General features: G+C 42.6%; 2 protein-coding genes across 3 annotated transcripts in view; both read right to left on the bottom strand.

The window, feature by feature from the left end:
* Nucleotides 1-844: 844 nt before the first annotated feature.
* Nucleotides 845-11498, bottom strand: LOC133011362 (macrophage colony-stimulating factor 1 receptor 1-like). Its single transcript, XM_061079088.1, has 21 exons — nt 11418-11498; nt 9446-9733; nt 8183-8470; nt 7961-8097; nt 7713-7878; nt 7419-7620; nt 6942-7057; nt 6692-6803; nt 6403-6602; nt 5991-6082; nt 5734-5860; nt 5320-5424; nt 4995-5105; nt 4737-4899; nt 4573-4655; nt 4358-4461; nt 4126-4248; nt 3932-4043; nt 3749-3848; nt 2740-2851; nt 845-2408 (listed from the first exon to the last, which is right to left on the bottom strand). The coding sequence occupies exons 1-21, from the start codon at nt 11467-11469 to the stop codon at nt 2262-2264; spliced, it is 2940 nt and encodes a 979-aa protein (XP_060935071.1). The 5' UTR covers nt 11470-11498; the 3' UTR covers nt 845-2261.
* A 1027-nt stretch (nt 11499-12525) lies between these two features.
* The window catches only part of pdgfrb (platelet-derived growth factor receptor, beta polypeptide), a 28825-nt gene continuing 25064 nt past the window's right edge, over nt 12526-16286 (bottom strand). For both annotated transcript variants that reach the window (XM_061079086.1, XM_061079087.1), the window contains exons 22-23: nt 15730-16019; nt 12526-14168 (exon numbers count right to left, since the gene is read on the bottom strand). In XM_061079086.1, coding sequence (XP_060935069.1) covers nt 14021-14168; nt 15730-16019 — 438 coding nt within the window. In that variant the 3' untranslated portion in view covers nt 12526-14020. The remainder of the gene's footprint in view (nt 14169-15729; nt 16020-16286) is intronic.

Below are 16286 nucleotides of genomic sequence, written 5' to 3'. Positions count from 1 at the left end.
TGGTACAGATCCAAATAAATATCCAGATCTAGTGAAATTAAATGTGGTTTCATAAGGGAGCTGTTGAGCCTTGGTCTAAATCTACTCTAGTAATATTGTTTTATTGCCCTAAACTGACTCGGTTCTGTTTCAAAGATAAACATAGTATTTTGATACTTGGTTTGTTTGCAATATGATGGAGGAAACATGACCTCAGTTGTTGTTCGTTAGTTTATTCACTGCTAAAAAGTCTTTATATTTACTCAACGTAAGAATGAACCATGTCTAGCAACTCTTACAACCATAAAACACTGTTAAACTCTTCTCTTATTGTATACACTGCAATTAGAGTCATGTCAAGAGGCTCATTAAGGAGAAGCACAGCGACAAAGCCCAGGAATGTTTTTTTGTACTGTTGCTCCCACTAAAATGGCATGTGATGTGTGATGTGATTTGGACAGTGATGAGAAGAAATAATTACTTAGACAGAAGGTGTGTCAGAAGGAGAATAGTGGAAAAAATACTCACTCAGAATCAGTTATATCTGTGAAAAGACACATTAAAGACAATATACCTCAGAAAAGAATAAAGAATAAGAGGTCTGTGAGTGGAAAGCTGAACCAGACCCGAGGAGGAGGAGCATGTTGACTCTGTGTGATGGGACAAACACTTCCCCTTAAAGATTTCAGAGTTGTGCAATGTAGACAGATACTGTGGGAAATGTCCCGGATCAGATGCAGATTGGACATTATCCTATAAAAATAGGAAGTGAGGACAGAAGGTCACTTAGCTTCTATCAGCACATTTGTGTAACACAAAGAAAACTACTCTAAGCGTTGGACATACAGGACAATCACTGCTCCAGTAAACTTCAATGGTAAAGCTTTATTCAACACCTCTGCAGTTTTTCACCGATTTTAATTTGCAGGTTTTGCATTGATTGTCATGTTTGCTCCAAAAAAAAACCACACAACTCATACAGCATAGGAAATATTGACCCACTACTATCTTCTCCTCAATGTCTCGGCGAAAATAAAGTGGACTCTTGATTTACATCGTGAGATATATACATTATCAGGCGTGTCACTCGTGCTGCATTCAGGTGCAAGCACGAGTGAAACGTCTGAATCTCTCACATAGCTTATATACTATTCTTAAAACGTTCATACAGATGGCAGTGAAGGCTGATGGCAGTGAAGGCTGACCGCTACATATAGACATCAGTGAAGCTTAACACTCTTCTAGCTTTACAGGAAATGAGAAGTTTAAGTTGTGCCACACACATAATAATAATAATGATGATAATAATAATAAAGTTCACATTTTCAGAGCTGAAACATAGTTCATCTGATCCATGGTGGATCCACAGATTTCCCTGCTCAGTTCAGTTGTATTCCCTGCTCCTAAATCAGACTTAACACTGGTTAATTAATTAGACTGAAGTGGAACAATCACATGTTGCCACCAACTGACAGCTACTGTAAGTGTGTCACAAGAACTACAGCTCTGATCAAAGCATAAAGGGGGAAAACAACGTGGTCATTCTTCGCCTTCTCCATGGCTGATTCGGCGCGCTTCAACCAGGGGAGGGAGAAACACTTGCACTGTTCAGATGTTCAATTAAGGTGATTGGGGAATAAAATCGGGTTCGTCTGCGCCACATGGAAACGTGGCTCAATAGCTCCAGTGTTCGCCACTGTCTGGCTGCTCCCACTTAGAAAAGCATACATGCGATAAGACGATGAAAAGGAAGTGAAGCTGCTGACTACAGTGACTGAACTGGAACAACACATGCACTCTCGAGGGCAGTAGTAAAAAAAAATAAAAACAGTGATAAACATGGTGTACAATGTATAATTAAGAACACGGAGGAAAGGACAAATTGTCTTCTTGATTATGCAGAAAATACATCTCAGGGGGGAATAATAAACAGTCCGTGAGGGCGTAGCGTTTCGGGTGAGGCACTGCTGGGGATGTTTGTGTGGTTTTGTTGACATGTTTCCTGCTTTTCCTGTCTGCAGTCGGTGTGAGACGTGGCAATTTCTAGTCATGGTCTGCAAAGAAGCAAGTCACATGCTCGCTGCAGCTGCTGGTCTGTCTGGCGCTCGGGCACAAGCAGCAGAAAATAGCTGTGGAGGCGACTCTCTGCGACCGTGCAGCAGCTGGAACAAGCTGTCAAGCTCGGGCCACGGACTGCAGCTTCTCCCGTTCTCCTGAAGGCTTGTCGTCGATTGAGCGATTGATTCGGGTGAGGGCTTGGTGGTGGTGGTCCAGGGCCGGGCTCAACAGAACTGGTAGTTGTTGGTCTTCATCAGAGGCTGCTCTTCTTCCTCGTGGTCACAAGACTGGTCACAGGGGCCGTTACAGCACTTGGACTCGTCACACACTTCACCCTCTGTGACCTGCTGCTGAACATTCTGGTAGATTAGCTGTGGAGAGGCGTCATTGCTACGGTGAGAGACGATACGGAAAAGGCCAAATATCGTCTTCATCTAAATATGATGGTGTTACAAGCTAAATAAGTCCTGCATTCAAACTGCTAGAGCAGCTAAACCCTGATTATCTCCTTTGGTAAAAACACCCAAACACGTTTAATCTAAAAAAATCCAATTAATTAAACGTGGCTAAAACTGTCGCCTTTTCAGGGAGAATTAGGTTTTGAAACACTGGGTTTCCTGAGGACATCTTGGCTGCAGCATCACCTGCTTTGTTCCTTTTGGAGCTTTTTGATGAAGCCAAACCAAACTCCCACTAACTCACCTGCTCCTGCTCAGGCTGGTCCCCAAGTAGCCTCTCTATCATCTGGCTGATCTTGCTGAACGTGGGGCGCTCCGTGGGCTCCAGGTGCCAGCACATCTTCATGATCGAGTAGCTGAAACACAAGCAGAACGTACATTAAGAGGCCGATTCCTGCCGAACAAATACACCGCACGAAACACTGTGATGTTGCACTACACATGTTTTCATGGCCGGGGCCTCGGTGCACTCGATTTCCACGGCAAACTGCTCAGCTTTTGCGGAGAAATTGAGCAACAGCATGAAGCCGAATCAGAGAAATAAATAAGGGGGGGGCTCATGGAGGCGGTGACGCAGTTTGATAAGAGAGCCTCCTTCATAAGAGCCCCTGACCCTCCAGTCTCATTTTGCTGCCGTGAAATAGCAGTTACATGGCTCCCTAGCTTGGAGATCATGTGGCTAACAGGCAGAACTGAGGCCTGACTCACAGGAGAACAACAGATGATTAGGCCCTGACTCAGATTCAGTCCCCTCTGGTTTCCACAGCACCAGTTATTCCGGGTGGTGTGACAGACATGCCAAATCAGCGCACACAGATGTTAGGGCCCCCTGATACTGGGAAAGAACTCTCTCTTTATTTTTTCGTCTCGGCCACTTGATAAGTTTGGAGGCTGAGGCTTGGTAAACAGGAGTTTTGGTTTGTAGATCAGGTATAATGGAGGCACTTCATGAGTTTACCTCATTTGTCTTTTATTTGAGATGTTGGATGGGGGAGGCAGACGAAAAGAGAAGAGGGTCTTTGTTCCGTTATCTTGGACGTTTGGGAATCATGCTGTTTGAACTGTGGAGTCATCTTAGGATGAATAATTTATTTTTATGAATCAGTCTTTGTTGCAGTTATTTCAACTTAATGTTTTCTCCCAATCTGAAAGCAACTTTGACCATGGACTCTCCTGGTATGATGTGATGAGAACCTTTATAAGATAAGACATTAGTATTGACTGGCTTCCTATTGCTGAAGCATAGAACATACATTTCAGGTGGAGCAAAGTCTGGTTGGCACATCTGGTAGCCACGCTTCACCATCTTGTAGAACCTGGAGTCCACTGCCATGCTGGGGTACGGGCTCTTGCCTAATAGACGAGACACACACACTGTTATTTTAGCAAAGTGAATGTGTGTGTGAATATTGGGGAGCATGTGTTTGTGTTCTGACCTAAAGAGAAGATTTCCCACAGGAGGATTCCATAGGACCACACATCGCTCTGCACCGTGTACACACAGTCGAAAATGCTCTCCGGAGCCATCCACTTCACCGGCAGACGCGCCTGCAGACAGGAAGTGATTTTCTTTACCAGGCTCACTTCATGTTGTCAGTAAACTCTGGTTCTAATGAAGTCAAATGCTTACGTTGCCCTTCACCACGTAGTTGGAGTCATTCATGATGTCACGAGCCAGGCCGAAGTCACAGATCTTGGCCTCTCTGCTGTTGGTCAACAGGACGTTTCTGGCAGCCACGTCTCTGTGAATACACTGCAAGCACGCACACACACACACACACACGCACACACAATGTGATCAGTGGCGGGAGACGTGTGGCATCAAGATTTACAATCAAGTTAATTGACAAACTATTACTCACATTTTTGGCAGCTAGAAAGTCGAGGCCCTGAGCCACTTGAAAAGAAAACCTCAGCAAGTCGTCGATGTCCATGGGCCAGTCGCCCGTCTCCTCACACACAGTGTCTATACACATGAGTCACACAAGTATAATATTAGTAACACCCAGAAAGGGGAAGCAAACATACCAAGGATTTTGAACAGCACTCTGCTGAGCGACTGTATTTTCATTATTACCCTGAGTTGGCTCCGTGCTTTGCGGCTGGCTGGGCCTCATCTCCATGTAGCTGCTCGACACCTCGCTGGAGATCCCACTGTCACTGTGGGAGGAAAGAAACGTCATCAGGAACAGATTTTGACCCAGCGTCCCTTCTTTGAAATGCAGATGTTTGGGGATGTACCTCCTGATGAAATGCTTCTGATTGCAGATGTTCTTGTAGTCGCTGGAGCTCTCCATGATTTCGGGCATGTTCATGACAAAATTCTCAAACGTCTCGGCCTTCTGGCGCAGGAAGTTCAGGAGGTCGCCGAGGCTGCAGTACTCCGTGATCACAAGCACTGGTCCTGAAGAGGAAACACACCACGTTATGACACTTCCAACAAATTATCTTTGCTGTGCTGGAATAACTTCTGAGGAATCTTTCAGAAACGTGTCTGACCCCCAAAGGTGCAGGCTCCCAGCAGATTGACGATGTTCTTGTGGTGTCCCAGGTGACTCAGGATCTTCAGCTCAGACATCAGGGCCTCCCTCTCATCGGAATGGGCACTGGCTGCATTAGCGTGAAACAGATTGTCATCGTGGAGTCATATTATTGCATCTGATCACGCACAAAAAATGTTTTAGGATGTTGCGAAGGCACATTTTCAAAGGCCTAAATCAGACATTTCCTCGCGTTGACCAGAACATCGTCTGATTTTCCAGTCCCTCTAACTTCTGTAAACAAATATGTCTCTTTTCTGTCGTGGTTCTGAACACCATCTCACCTTTCAGCATTTTCACAGCCACACGCAAAACGTTGTCTTCCTTTCCCAGACCGTAAGCTGTGGCCTCGACGACCTTCCCGAAAGCTCCAGCGCCCAGGATCTTTCCTGGTCACACAGGAAATATGAGACTGTCAGTCATGTGCAGTCAAATATTCAACATAGTATGTTACCATTATTACTATTCCATTAAAGCTAATATAATATTTATCTAATTGTTTAATAAAATCAACAAGAACACTGTCAAGGACAATATGTCTCCATTAGAGTTTTGTCTGTTAGTTAGCAGGTTTACACAAGAACTAATCTTAAAATGTTGGTTCCGACCCAGTTCAAGGGGCAGATCCACAATTTTTTTTTATTTTAATTTTAACATTCAAGATCCATTGAGTCAGTTCAAGAGAAAACGCTGCAAACCTAGCTTCAGCTTGTCTCGTGGGAACTCCCACTTCTCGTTGTACGGCAGTTGGGCGGGGTCAATGAAGGTGTAGTTGTTTCCATCTCTGGCCTCGATGATCTGCCAGCGGATCTCGTACCTGGGTTTCTGAAAAAAAGGAATGTCAGGAATGTGTTCTCAAAACAAAATGCACATCTCTTTGGAAAATTTGAATATCTACGTACTATTCCACCACTTTGTATAAATATATAAAATAGAATATAAAGATGTATCTTACTTGCTTGTATTTGTAAAAGAGGAAAACCAGCAGCAGAAGGAGGATGGCCAGAATTCCTGCGGCTCCAGTCAGAGTGGAAGTGAAGAGCTTATCTGTCCATTCAAAGAAAGATCAACATTCATACACAATTGAACTTGTATGTGCTGACCCTGTTTCATGCAAGCTGATTTATCTTAATCGCCTTTGTGGAATTTTTATGCTATTTGCAATGATGATTTTCAAAAATAGATCAGATTAGATTAGAATGGATTCATACAGTTTAATTAGGCGGCCGGCTACAAAGGAAGAGAGCAGCTGACCATTAGAAAAACAATTTCTCAATGGAGAAATTAAATTTGCATTTGACTCTGGTCCATGTGACAGCATGATTAGCACAGCACAAAGACTGGCTTCACATCTTCCAAATACCCACCGGAGACCTCCATGGCGAAAGTGTCGCTGCTGACGCCGACGAGGTTGAAGGCCACGCACTCCACGGTCATCCTCCGAGTGGACGGCCCAACGGTAAAGACGCTCTCCACCTCCACGGCGCCGTAGTCCTCCCTCTGCACCTCCACGGTGGGAGCCTGGAGAGGGATCGCCAGCTGCAGCCCAGAGGTGTTTTCATTGCACCTGCCTCGTCGAAAAACACAGATTCAGTCAGAGAGAGAATTCATGCAATACACCAAACTGAGTGTCGTTCCCAGTGCAGGGATACTTACGAAGGCCGTATCCCAAAACATTGGTACCAGATGATTCTGGGCGCGGGGTATCCGTATGAAGTGCAAGTGAGTGTGGTTACATTTTCCCATCTCACCACAGCAATAGGTCTCTCTGCCATCAAAGACAAATGAGGGGAAATTGAATGTTCAGTTTTGCTAAATTGGGCAAATCCTCCATCAGATTATGATGTTTTTTAACGTCCTTTCAACAAACACTAAAAAATGTGTTGTTACTTCGTGCATCACTTACGATACATTTGGACTTGGAACGTGACGGATGCATTGGCCAAGTCGCTCCTGGCATGAAAGGTGTACTGGCCCTGCTCCTGTGCATTCATTCTCTTCAGCTGCAGAGTTGCATGGTATCTAGAAGAAGAAGAAAAAAAGACCGGCTGAGAAAAGAGGAATGTCTGCAGAATCCGAAGTGACACATTCTGCGGTTTGAATTCAGACATTTCCCATGTATCATCTCAAAGTACGTCAACATTCTAAAAGGAGAACACAACTCTTCCCTCCGCAAACAGTTTCATGACCTGAGGAAACACAGTGACCTTGGCGTTCCCTGTCAAATTGACCCAAAATGCACCGACAGCACTTTTTCAGAGTAGCTTCTCCTTCCTGTAGTACACTGGATTGTTTTCTTAAATTTACACTGTGTAAGCAAGTAAGACAGCAGCTTTCACACACATTGGTTTGCCCTGCACCAGCTCCGGCCTCGGTGTCGTACCTGTTGTTGTATTGGATGAACCTGTTGTCCTGTGTGGACGTGTTGGGAGACGTTGGCGTGTGCCACCTGTGCTCTATGATGTGAGGATACGCTTCGATGAGCACGGTGAGCTCCAGGTCTTCTCCCTCGTTCACCTCCACCAAGAGACCCTGGCGGGACAGTTTAGGGGACAGCTGGGGCAGCAGCCTGATGTAGGGTTTGTCTGTTCAGGAGAACCAAGGTACATACTGTCAGCTTGTTGTCATTCATCAGCGCTGGACACGTGCTCCGAGCGTTTCAGTATCAGAGTCTTACCCACAACCAGCAGGTACGTGGTTGAGCTGTTCACCCCGGCTTCATTGGTACCAATGCAGGAAATGTTTCCCGTGTCTGCGAGGTCCACGGAGGAGATGGTCAGTATGCTCTGTATGTCCAGGCGGTTTTCTCCACTGGAGCGAACCCGCTCCTCAATTTTTGGTTTCTGAAGACAAAAATAAATGAAAAAGTTAAAATCAACAATTGCTGCCACATTCAAGAAAGGTCCCAAAGTTCTTGCTACTGACCGTCTTAGTTGTGGATTTCCAGGTGACGTTGTAGTTGAAGTTGGGGTTGTGTGTGGTGCAGCGAATCTTCAGTTCCTCCCCAGCGATGCGCACGTACTCATCAGTCTCCAAGAAGACGTAAGGAGGGAAACGAAGCTCTGGAACAATAAATATGGGTCAAATTGAAAAACCCTCATACTCTTCAGATAACCACAACACTCCTGACAGGAAGATATGTCTCACTCTGAATGACGTTGATGGAAAAGGCCTTGGACGTCCTCTCCACTCCGTTGACCCTGGCCGTGCAGACGTAGTCAGCGTTGAAGCTGGGGTGCAGGTTGTGGATCAAAATACCACGGTGCCGGTCGACGGTGAAGTTCATGCCCGGTGGCACGCTGGTGCCGTTGTCCATGCGGAGGCCCAGGTGTGTGGCGGCCGGGTTGGTCAGCAGGCAGGGCAGCAGGTAGTCTTCACCCTCTTTCTTCACCACCCGCAGGGATGTGCTGCTGGTCCAGAACAGACGGATTGCATCTATAGGAGAGAAATGGTGAGAATTCATTAGTTTGAAAAACAAATTAATAATGTGACATTTAAGATTGGGGAAGAGCATGTTTAAAAGCACAAAAGAATTCAATTAACACAAGGTTAAAATTTATTCAGTATAAGTAGTTAATGAGGGTTTATATAACCCCTGCAAAACTCCACCATATCTCCCCTAACATCCCGGATGTTTGTGTTAAATGTCTGACTGAAAAGGGAACTTTGATTCACTGCCTATGGGAATGCTCTAGGATTTTGGTATTTTGGGAAAATGTAGTTAAATGTTTATCACGGATGGTTAAGTGTAACATTCCTTTGACGTCAACAATCTGTATACTTGGAATATACCCCAAAGACCCATCAGAACAACGAAGCAATCGAAGATGGTTGACTTTGGACTTCTCCATGCAAGGAGAGTGATTGCACTATATTGGAAAAATGTAGAACCACCATCACTGGCAATATGGAAGAAGGAGTTGATGACTTGTCTTGGACTGGAGAGATTGACATACATTGTTAAAGGTAAACAGGAGGAGTTTACTTGTATTTGGGAATCATTTATGTCATTTTTGACCAATGAAACGGATAACACTGAGTGAACAACAGGTTGTGAAATGATCCTGCCTTTTTTTTTTTTTTTTTTCTTATTTTTATTTTTATTTATTTATTTATTTTATTTTTTACGCCATTAGTTTGATGTCTGTTGTCATTGTCCATTTTATTTATTTTTTCTATGTCTGTGTGAATGAGTGGCTGTTCGAGGGGATGTAAATGAAAATGTTTGTAAATTCTGCATAAAGTTTGATACGCACTTGTAACTTCAATAAAAAATATTGTTAAAAAAAATAAATAATGTGACATTTGCACAAAGGAAATCAAATCACAGAAAGGTATAAGCAGAGGGGACAATGATCCAAACAACAAGAGAAGCATGGGACAGTGAGACTTTCCTTCATCTGAGCTCACCTTGTACGTACACATGCACTGAGGAGGTCAGGCCACTGTGCAGGGACCCGGCTGTATAATAGCACTTGTACGTTCCGGTGAATTCTCCAGAGGGACGCTCCACCTTCAAGGTGCGAACGTTCCCGTTGCCCTTGGACACAAAGCGTTTGTGTTTGGTGAGCCTGGTCTGCCAGTTGACGTGCCCGTCGCCCTCACACCTCAGATCCAGAGGGTTCCCGGGTGTCACCACCACCTCGGGACTCCCCACCACCTTGGAGTTGAACTTTATCACTGGACGCCTCCATACTGCTGAGGAAGAGGAGGGCAAATATAAAGCAATGATGAATGCATTTGTTGACTTTTAGGGGGAATAAACACAGAAGGAAAAGTATGACAACAAATGACTCAGAACAAACTCAGCATCATAAGTTCCCTTGACAGTATTGTTGCTCCATAGCAATTTCAGATTTTGGTCATTTTAAAATAACTGAGATCTCAGAGACGTCTCGTCTGCTCCAGGAATTATTTAGTTTGGAAGTGGACATATTCAGAGAAGTAGACTGAAGACTTGGACCAGAATAACATCCCTCCATTCGTCTCACTTCTGCTTTTCACCATGTGGCTATCTCAACATTAGTGGTATAAAAACTGGAAAGCTGAAAAATGAAAATGAAAATAAATATGGAAAGCTTCATATTTTTGCAGTTAGATTTTAACTTAGGCCCTAACATTTAACACCAATTTAGAATATTAGAGAATATTAAAGTGAATCAATAATTCTATCTCTCAGGGAATAATAAAGTTATTCTTAGGGATGAAGAACTAAGTGCTCCCTGATGATTTTGTTGAGGATTTGGAATATCGTAGAAAACTGTATAGGCATGTAGGGATTGAAACGCAATTGATAATGTGCACTTTTTCATCAGTTAGTATTGAAACGACTTTTTGTTAAGGGTTATAAAAGTTTCCATTTATTCGTTCAGTCTCTTTTCCGAGCTTGAAGCAGAACTGAGATTCAATGTTCAGCATTTTTTTTTTTTAATTCACCACAGCACACAAGATCAAGTCGAGAGACAAGGAACGAAATGTAGTCTGAATCCAGAAATCAGCATTTTATTCTTGTTTTTTTGTCTGGCCTTTCCTGACTCCTGCCTAAGTCAACAGTCACCTTTCACCCAAAGCCCCTCGACTAAATGAACTATTCATCCAACCTCAAAATGACCCCGATCACACCTCACACAGTAACACACCAGAAAGCAAAGCAGTGGAGCCATGGCGGATTCATTCAGCCATAATTAAACCCAACAACAGACGCCTCTATGTCCGTGAATGCAAATACATGAAATTGCAATTTGAAGCCCGACGGCCGAGACCCACATATACGTGTGTGGTGTACATGAGCGAGACAAAGAGAGTAAGAAACAAAGTAGAGCTCAACAATGACCCTGAAACAACTCATGATGCTGCACTTGTTCTGCTCATTAGACACAACAGCGTGTCAGATGTGAGATGGAGAAGCGCACACTGTTTCCCTGCTCCTCTGCACTGACCACGAGTTTATGCCATGAAATGTATGATAAGCTCATAAGAGCTTGATTCACAAAGAACTATTAACACAACTTTTTTGGAGCGAGACATAAATCACTGGTCTGTGTTTGCACAGATAAACACGTCATGGAAACAAAAACATCTTAATGCAACTGGATTTAATTTCAAGTTTTACCACTTAGCAAAACTTTTAGAGCTCGTTCCGTCGTTGACAACACGTGATTCTTTACAGCTTTTAAACCATTGTGTTAAAAACTCACTTTTCATGCCGTGCCCTCTTTCTTTAAGTATCTGCCTCTCTTTTTGTTTCATTTCATTTCATTATATTTGGATTTCATGGTTTATAATAGCAGTGGCTTTCAATAAAAAATAAAATAGAACAATAAAAGTCACAATAGGATTAACACTCTTTTAACGGTGTTTGACAGTGTTCTCTGGGCCTTACCTGAAGCAGCTGAGACCACGAACCCCAGCAGCAGGGCGAGGTAGGGCTGCATGCTGGATCAGCTCCAAACCTGCAGCCTGAAGGTTGATGTTTGCGGTAAAAAAAAAGTTCTTCTTGTGATGATCTGTGGCGTTGAAGAAGCAGAAATGAGAACACCACCACACAAGCGGTCATCCCCCTAATTAACTTCCTCTTTTCTGACTGGTCGGAGCAGCAGTGCCTTGTAAAAGATGAACCTATGCTGAGCCGCAATCCACTGTGATGGTTATTCTCATTGGTGAACAATAGAATAACAAAGCAGACCAGTGTATGAAATAAGGCACTGGTTTACTTTACAGTACAGCATCACTCATTTATTTCAAATGTACCCACCTGCAGATGAGTAGCAGCTCAGCAGAGGAGCATGATAATCCCTTCTCCCCTCTCGTCTCTTCTCCTCTGCTCCTCTTCTTCTTCTTCTTGTCCCCTCTTGCTTGTTTACAGTGTCTCCACCACAGGAGTCACACAGCAAACATGCAATCTTTCAGACGGCAAGTGGTGGAGGGTGGAGGGTGGAGGGTGGAGGGTGGAGGGATCCTTCTTTGTGTGTGTGTGGGCGGAGGCGGATCAACATATCACGCTCAACTAATTAATGAGCTAGTGCCAATTTGCCACAGAAAGGCACAATTCTCCTGAGAAACCCATGGAGATGAGACTAATCACCTCCATCACTGTGGAACCATGGCTGCCAGGCTTTTCATGGCGGAAATAATGTGGGGGGGGTTTCGAGAGGGGAGGACAGTCAAAGGGCTCTCAGAAATCTGACCCAGGAATCGGAGAGCAGCGCAGAGAGATCTGAGAGCGTGGAGTGAGAACAAGTCATTGTGGATAGAAGGGATCTGTTCTGAGTTGCACTTCACATCATGAAAGAAGCATCTTATCAGTAAGTTATAGGAGGGTTTTTCAAAAAGAGTCAGCCGTAAACCAGTAGCTGTGGAGGGCTGTTGACTGAAGCTTTGTATCATTAACAGGAGCAGGGATTATTATATTTACCAGAATTCAGGCTTTTAGTGATTTGGTATTCTGCAGTTAAACGAGTTAAAAAAAAAAGACACACTTCCACCAGCAATACTATGATAATACACGTTTATTTTCACATTTACAACATATAAAATGACACATATATATAAAAATACATTTGTAAACGTTAACAAGAGCTTTGGTACCGTAGCTTGTGATACTGTGATGATTTGTGCATTTAATACTGTGGAACAAATGCTACAAGAAATAAAACTAGTGTCGTTTTAAATGGTAGATTATGTAATGAAAGTGGACATCGTGTAAGTGAATGTTAAACAATACAACAGAAGCATAATTTCTACATGTGCACATATGGCTATCTAGGTTCCTTGAGTACAGTATAGCCCTTCATATCAGCGTGTGGCTTCAGCTGCAGAAACAAATATCTCAGTCTGTACAAAGGCGTCCATGTGTGCCATCTTGTGCTAAGGCAGTGATACGCTGGGTTTATTATTTTCACTTGACAACCGCCTGTCCTCCAAGACACCGGGAGTCATTATCTATCTCTCACAGCCACACATTGAAAAGTCAAAACTCAAAATCCCTCAATAAATTCTCAGCTGTGTCGTTTGTAACATTGTGTAAATTTATATTTCTTTATAACGAAGCGTCTCTTCTAAATAAAGTGCAAATCTGGCACAGGACTATGAATTAAAGCCTACACAGAAACAAGTATTCAAAAACAAAAGGCGCTATTCAAAATTCACGAAAGACATATACATTTGATATCATCTCAAATATCTCTGAAAACAAAAGAGAAAATGGGAAAATGCTGGCTCTAAGGCTTATCAGACAAAAAAATAAAAAAGCTAATCTGATAGTAAAACAGTGCATGTAGATTCTGTCTGCATTTCATATACCGGGAATACGATTTTACAAAAATACTATACAACAGCTGCGGAGGAAAAAATAAGTTTTGATTAAATTATCCAACTTCCATGTCTAATGGTGATTGTTTACTGTAAGTTTAATTATGTTGAGGATTCCCATTCATATTGAACTGTTATCACTTAGATTTGAACGTGTGTACATTGTTTATTTCTGAGTTAATACTTTTTTTATTATTACAACTGATAAAATTGTTCATTAAAATCTACACAGGTTGAGAAGGTGGGGGGATTTAATGTGAAAAGCCAACAAAGGTCATAAGGCTAAATGTGTGTAAGGAATAAAGCACATGTCTCATAAGGCCTCATAAATCTAAACTGGAGGATACAGTGAACACCTCTGCACTCACTGTAAACTGATTCTATAGGAGTGTGAGGAGTGTACCGCATTCAACTCTCAATAAATGATTGGTTGATAACATCACGCTCGCTATCTGTAACCGTTTGTAATCCCAGAGGTATTAAGTGTGAAACAAAAACTCAAAGAAGGACAAAACCTTTAGAGTGCTTAGTGGAAATACAGAGGTTGCCTTCTCGGTCTCCATTTTGCTACATTCTAGTTTAGTCGCGTTCCCTTTTTCAGGCATGTTAAAAAAAAAAAACAGAAAGAAATCCCCATAAAAGGGCTGCGTCCTCTCAGGGTTCAGGCCGGTGTGGCTACAGGAAGCTGTCTTCTACCTCAGGCGTCCCGGACGAGCCCAGCAGAGCGTCTCTCTCGCTGGTCTCCTCCAGCCTGTCCTCCTCTGGCAGGGTGTCCGCCGTGTCCTGAGACACGGAGTCGCTCTCCTCCTCCAGAGCCTCAGAGCTGAGAGCGGAAAGAACAAAACACAACTTTACTCTGTGTACTGTGTACTTAGTCATCAGGGTCAGTCTCTATGAATGTCTCTACTAATTTTCCTCAGCTTCTCTTCAGCACAAACAGTTTCAGTCATATGTCTTACTTCTTTATTTTGCAGGGAACTGACGCTGTTTGTTCACTTACATTATTACATTTATTACATTGCATTAGATCTATTGTCCCTTGTAAAATTATTCTGGAAGCTTCTCAGTGTAATTTCTGTTTTCTACAGATCTGTTTTAATCACATTTAAAGAAATGCTGCATGTTTTGCTTGGAATGCTGCGTGCATCAGTATTTTCCAAAATAATTTTCAATGTAATCTCTTGTGTGGAAGAATGTTCGCTGTACGCTTGCACAAACTATTTTTGTTTGTTTGTAGAAGTTGACTTAAGTCGATCATTTGAAACTAAATGTTAATACCCACATCTAAAAACACACTTTTTACATCTGTGAGAAATGTGTATATTTCTGTATCTGTACTCTCTTGCTGTGTGGTGTTCAAATTGCTTTAAATTGTTTCTTCTTGTTTGTCTTACATTTTTTATTTTTTATTTTGCTGTATAAAGAAATATTTTTTTTAATCTTGATTTGATCTCAGTTGGATTTTGTGTTAGGATTCTGTTAATGCCTGTCTTCTTTATTACATTAACTTTTATGTTGTGAGTCTTTTATTGCATCTTTCTCTCGCACTGTTTTTATCTATTTTTATCCATAATTGTATTATTTTTCTTCTCCATGTTTGTTTAGCACTTTCAACTCTTGCTCTTTATACGCATTTTTGAAATAAATTCGACTTGACTTCTTCACTTGGGTTAATTGAAATTATACAACTCAAATGAAAATGTTTTGACTTTGAAAGGTCATAAAGCAGCTGAAACTAATGCAATGTTTTTACAGTGATTTTCTTGTTAAATTGTTGATTATCTAAACAAGGTTTGGTCCATGAAATTGTGACAAACGTAAAATCATTTTCTGTTTACTTATCTACTTATCGATTAATTGATGAACTGTTTCAGTTCTGGGCACATCTTCACAGTTTTTAAAGAAAATTGGAAGGATGTTCATGGAATAATCTTTTTATTGATTGGCTCAAGTTTCTTGTTTTGATTTAAAATGTATTCTTTATACTGGTTTAGCAGTTTTTCAGTTTTTCCTCTGGTGGAGGCCAAAGTCCACGGCTCCCGAACACAACATTAGAAGAAGAATCTGTGATCGAGTTTTTAGTGAGGAAAGTTAATAATTAATTATGAAATCATAAATTATTTTACATATGCCCAGACTTTGTATGGTCAGACATTCATTTGGTCTTAAGAGCCAACTTTGCTTGGCTGTGTATTTAAATGTGTGCAATAGAAAACTCTTCTCCCTGTGTGCCTTCATAGTGCAGCTATTGTCCCAGCCCAACATCTGGATGAGTGGGTGTGTGGTTGGAAAATAAATGCTCTTGTTAAGTAAATACATCTTCCTCTCTCTTGCAGCCTCAGCATTTGGTGCACATCTGCGTCCTGTTCTCAGCGGCTGGGTACCTGGCAGGGCTCTCTGATGCTACGTCAGTGAAAGCTTCCTCCGGCTTGGGGTCTGGGATTGGAATGATGTACTCGTTGTATGAGGTTATGACGTCCTGCGTGTCGGCCTCCTGTCTAAAGTTTCCCGGGTTCTGGTTGTAGGGGTCTGGGGGGAAGGAGAGGGTGGCGGGGGAAGCGAGGGAGCCAAATGATGGATTGGCGATGGGAAAGGGTGAGGAGAGCCGGGGCTTGGTGCGGGCGACAGCCGGGTGGTCGCTCTTCAGGAAGTTGTCGTTGACTTGGTTGTATCTCTGTTGTGACAGGAGACAGTGGTTCCATCATTTGAGTGGTGACACTGGGGTTTGTTTTATCTCACAGGTATATGTACTCGGAATATCAAACATATGATCAGTAGATTCAGTTCATTAGCGTTGTACATCTTGACTTTGTATTTAACTTTACGGTATGTATCTGCGTTTCCTTTACCACAGCTCCAGAACATTCACATACAACATAATATGAGCTATTTAACATATAAAGGTTGTTCACACAACAAAGTCAAAGCATTTGCATCCTTT

Source organism: Limanda limanda, chromosome 10, assembly GCF_963576545.1.
Source record: "Limanda limanda chromosome 10, fLimLim1.1, whole genome shotgun sequence".
Taxonomy (NCBI): Eukaryota; Metazoa; Chordata; class Actinopteri; order Pleuronectiformes; family Pleuronectidae; genus Limanda; species Limanda limanda.
This window is presented reverse-complemented; position numbering and strand designations above follow the sequence as displayed.